The following is a 3222-nucleotide window of genomic DNA, read 5'->3' as shown; positions in this document are numbered from 1 at the left end:
CATCTCGATATGGAAGGTGAGCAGAGCACTCGAAACCGCAGCTGGCTCCTGGACACGCCTGTCATGAACACACCATCGCCAAGGCCACAAAAGGACCAACCAGCGTTGGCTCAACCCGTATCTTCGGGTGGAGGCGAATTTGAGTAGCACTTTGCGGCAGTCTGGATGCAATATCGCCCCGTTCCTCCAGAGTAAATGCTCCCACATGAGGCATTGATCTTCGGTGTACACCGAGGGCAACACCTCCCCAGCTATCCCGCCTTCTACTTAAAGTATGCTGTCCCTTTGACCTCCATCGTTGCCCTCCAGCACTCTCGCTTCTTGCTCGGACTCAACCACACTCGTACACCCTTGCCGCTATTGTCGTCTCATTTTCAACATGAGCCAAACGGTGAACCTTGACCGGGCTGAAATTGCCCAGGCCGAGCTGACTAGGGAAGGTGTCCCCGTCGCCGCCGCGCCCTTGGGTACTGTTGCGGAAGTCAAAGCTGGCGAGGGCCACATCGACATTACGAAAGAGGCAGAGCTGTCGCCTTCGGACGACGGCACCGCTACAGAATTTGACGACCTGCCGACCGAGGAGGAGATGCACACACTGCGCAGAGTTTCTGGCAAGATTAAGTGGTCTGCTTACTCCATCGCATTCTGCGAGTTGGCTGAAAGATTCTCGTACTACGGTTCGACAATCCTGTACACCAACTTCATACAGTGGCCTCTTCCTGATGGACCTGGCCACAATACCGGTGCTGGCCATTCGGGCCAGTCTGGTGCCCTAGGTATGGGCCAGCAAGCAGCCACAGGCCTGGTTCTGTTCAATCAGTTCTTTGCCTACCTCATGCCGCTTCTCGGGTAGGTTTTACGCATCGTTTCCGAAGCTTCTCTCCAGTCATTAACGAGACTGTTTAGTGCATATATCGCCGATGCTAAGCTTGGTCGTTACAAGACCATCCATATTGCTATTGGCGTTTCTATCATTGCCCACGTCATCCTTGTCGCGGCAGCTGCCCCAGGTGTGATCGTGCACAGCAAATCTGCTTTGGCAGCGCTGATCATTGGTCTCCTGACGCTTGGTGTTGGTACTGGTTTCTTCAAGGCCAACATTTCTCCCCTGCTGGCTGAGCAAAACCACGACCGTCGCATTCGTGTCGAGACCCTGAAGAGCGGCGAGCGCGTCATCATCGACCCTGCTGTCACCAACACCCGGATCTTCCTCTATTTCTACTTTGCCATCAACGTCGGCTCTCTGACCGGTCAAATCGCCATGGTCTATGTTGAGAAATATGTCGGTTTCTGGCTAGCATTCCTGCTGCCAACTGTTCTATTCTTCATCGCGCCCATCATCCTTGCAATCAACAAGAAGAACTACACCCTCAACCCGCCGACTGGATCCGTGCTCTCCAAGTTCTTCCACATGTTCGGCTACGTCATGAAGGGCAAGTGGTCACTCAACTTCGCCAAACTGAAGAGGGAATTCACCTGGGATGTGGCCCGCCCATCCAACGTGCCTGTCCAACAGCGACCTAATTGGATGACTTACGATGATGCCTGGGTTGACGAGGTTCGCCGCGGTCTCAAGGCCTGCAAAGTCTTCCTTTTCCTGCCCATCTTCTTCCTGGCTTACAACCAAATGACTGGCAACCTGACCTCCCAGGCTGCCACTATGGAGCTGCACGGTGTTCCCAACGATATCATTCAGAATCTAAACCCTATCTCGATCGTCATTCTCATCCCCATCCTGGACAAGTTCGTCTATCCTGGTCTCCGCAAGATGGGTATTGCATTCACGCCAGTGAAGCGTATGGCTCTTGGATTCGCCTTCTCCGCCCTTTCCATGGTCTGCGCCGCTGTCACCCAGCACTACATCTACAAGATGTCCCCTTGCGGCGATCGTACCACTGTTGACCAGTGCACTGCCCCAATCAACGTGTGGGTGCAGTCGATCCCCTATGTCCTTGTCGGTATCAGCGAGATCTTCACCAACACCACCTCCTACGAGTATGCCTTCTCCAAGGCACCCGAGAACATGAAATCTCTTGTCATGTCCGTCAATCTCTTCATGAGTGCCATCTCCAGCGCCATCGGCCAGGCTTTCACCCCTCTCTCCATCGATCCCCTGCTGGTCTGGAACTATAGCACCGTTGCTATCATTGCTGCCGTGGGTGGTGCCCTGTTCTGGCTCTGCTTCCACAAGCTTGACAAGGAGGAAGACATGTGGAACAACATCGCACGCTCCAAGTACCAGGGCAATCAGCAGCCCAATGCTCTTCAAGAGAAGACTGACCCTGATACCACTGTTTGAGGCTCGTAGGCAGGCCTGTATGAAAAGGAATGTTGAATGTATGCCGCACATATGATGCATTGGGAGACGATGCAACAAAGGCTTGGATAAAAGTTTGGGCATATTCGGTGCATTGGAGTTTGATAGATAACCAATACCCACCTGCATGGTCTTTTGCGCCTTACGAAACCTGGAAGCTTCTCATTCGTGACTTGTCAAATGTTTTGGATGATCCCCCCAGTCTGCCTTATCAAGGTAGATCCTCGTCATATACATCTCACGGGTTGAATCAATTTTGCGGCCTCATCTGTCATTAATTCTCCATGCATAGCTCCGTGAAGATATGCCTCACCAATAACGTAGTAATCGCTCTTATTGAGACTTTGGCGGAGGATGAAAGGAACTTTTGAGCCTGTGAGAAGCCAGACTTCATCGGCCCCCATGAGCGACTTCGGCCCCAGTCCGATATATCCTTTTTGTGTCTGGTACAGAGCACGGTCGCCACAGAACAAACCCATTGGGAGACTCATAGGTCTGCTGCGCCATCTATCCGATTTCGTTTGGCTACCCCCGTTAGCCTCCTCAAAGGTAGGCAGATAAGTCTGGAGGTGGTGGGACTTGGAGACTTCTTTCAGCTGCTCCCGTAACCGTCTATATAAGATCGAGTCGTCGCCATCTTTAGGAAGCCGCACGAGAAGATATAAACAGTAGTGGAGGATCCAGTCTCGAACAGCTTCGACTTGGTCGGGCTCTTCGACCCCGATGGGTAATGTATTTGCAACTAATGTGCGCAAGACCGCCTGGGCGCGATGCTCTCCAGTCAACTGGTAGGTAGATTCCTCTAAGCCTAGATTTATGCACAAGTCAAGGATGGATGACATAAAGGACTCGTTCTCGATATCTAACCCGAAATGCGTGATCCGGTCGATTTGCATGCCAAAGAG

The 3222-nt window shown here is 52.4% G+C and overlaps 1 protein-coding gene across 1 annotated transcript; it reads left to right on the top strand.

The window, feature by feature from the left end:
- Positions 1–379: 379 nt before the first annotated feature.
- Positions 380–2299, top strand: UCRPA7_1284 (putative peptide transporter ptr2 protein; the record flags this gene model as incomplete). Its single annotated transcript, XM_007913873.1, has 2 exons — positions 380–849; positions 907–2299. The coding sequence occupies 2 exons, from the start codon at positions 380–382 to the stop codon at positions 2297–2299; spliced, it is 1863 nt and encodes a 620-aa protein (XP_007912064.1).
- Positions 2300–3222: the final 923 nt, after the last annotated feature.

This window comes from Phaeoacremonium minimum (genome assembly GCF_000392275.1).
Source record: "Phaeoacremonium minimum UCRPA7 unplaced genomic scaffold PA7_03_scaffold_80, whole genome shotgun sequence".
NCBI classification, from domain to species: domain Eukaryota; kingdom Fungi; phylum Ascomycota; class Sordariomycetes; order Togniniales; family Togniniaceae; genus Phaeoacremonium; species Phaeoacremonium minimum.
The sequence above is the reverse complement of the archived record's forward strand: the minus strand, read 5'-3'. Positions and strand labels throughout refer to the sequence as shown.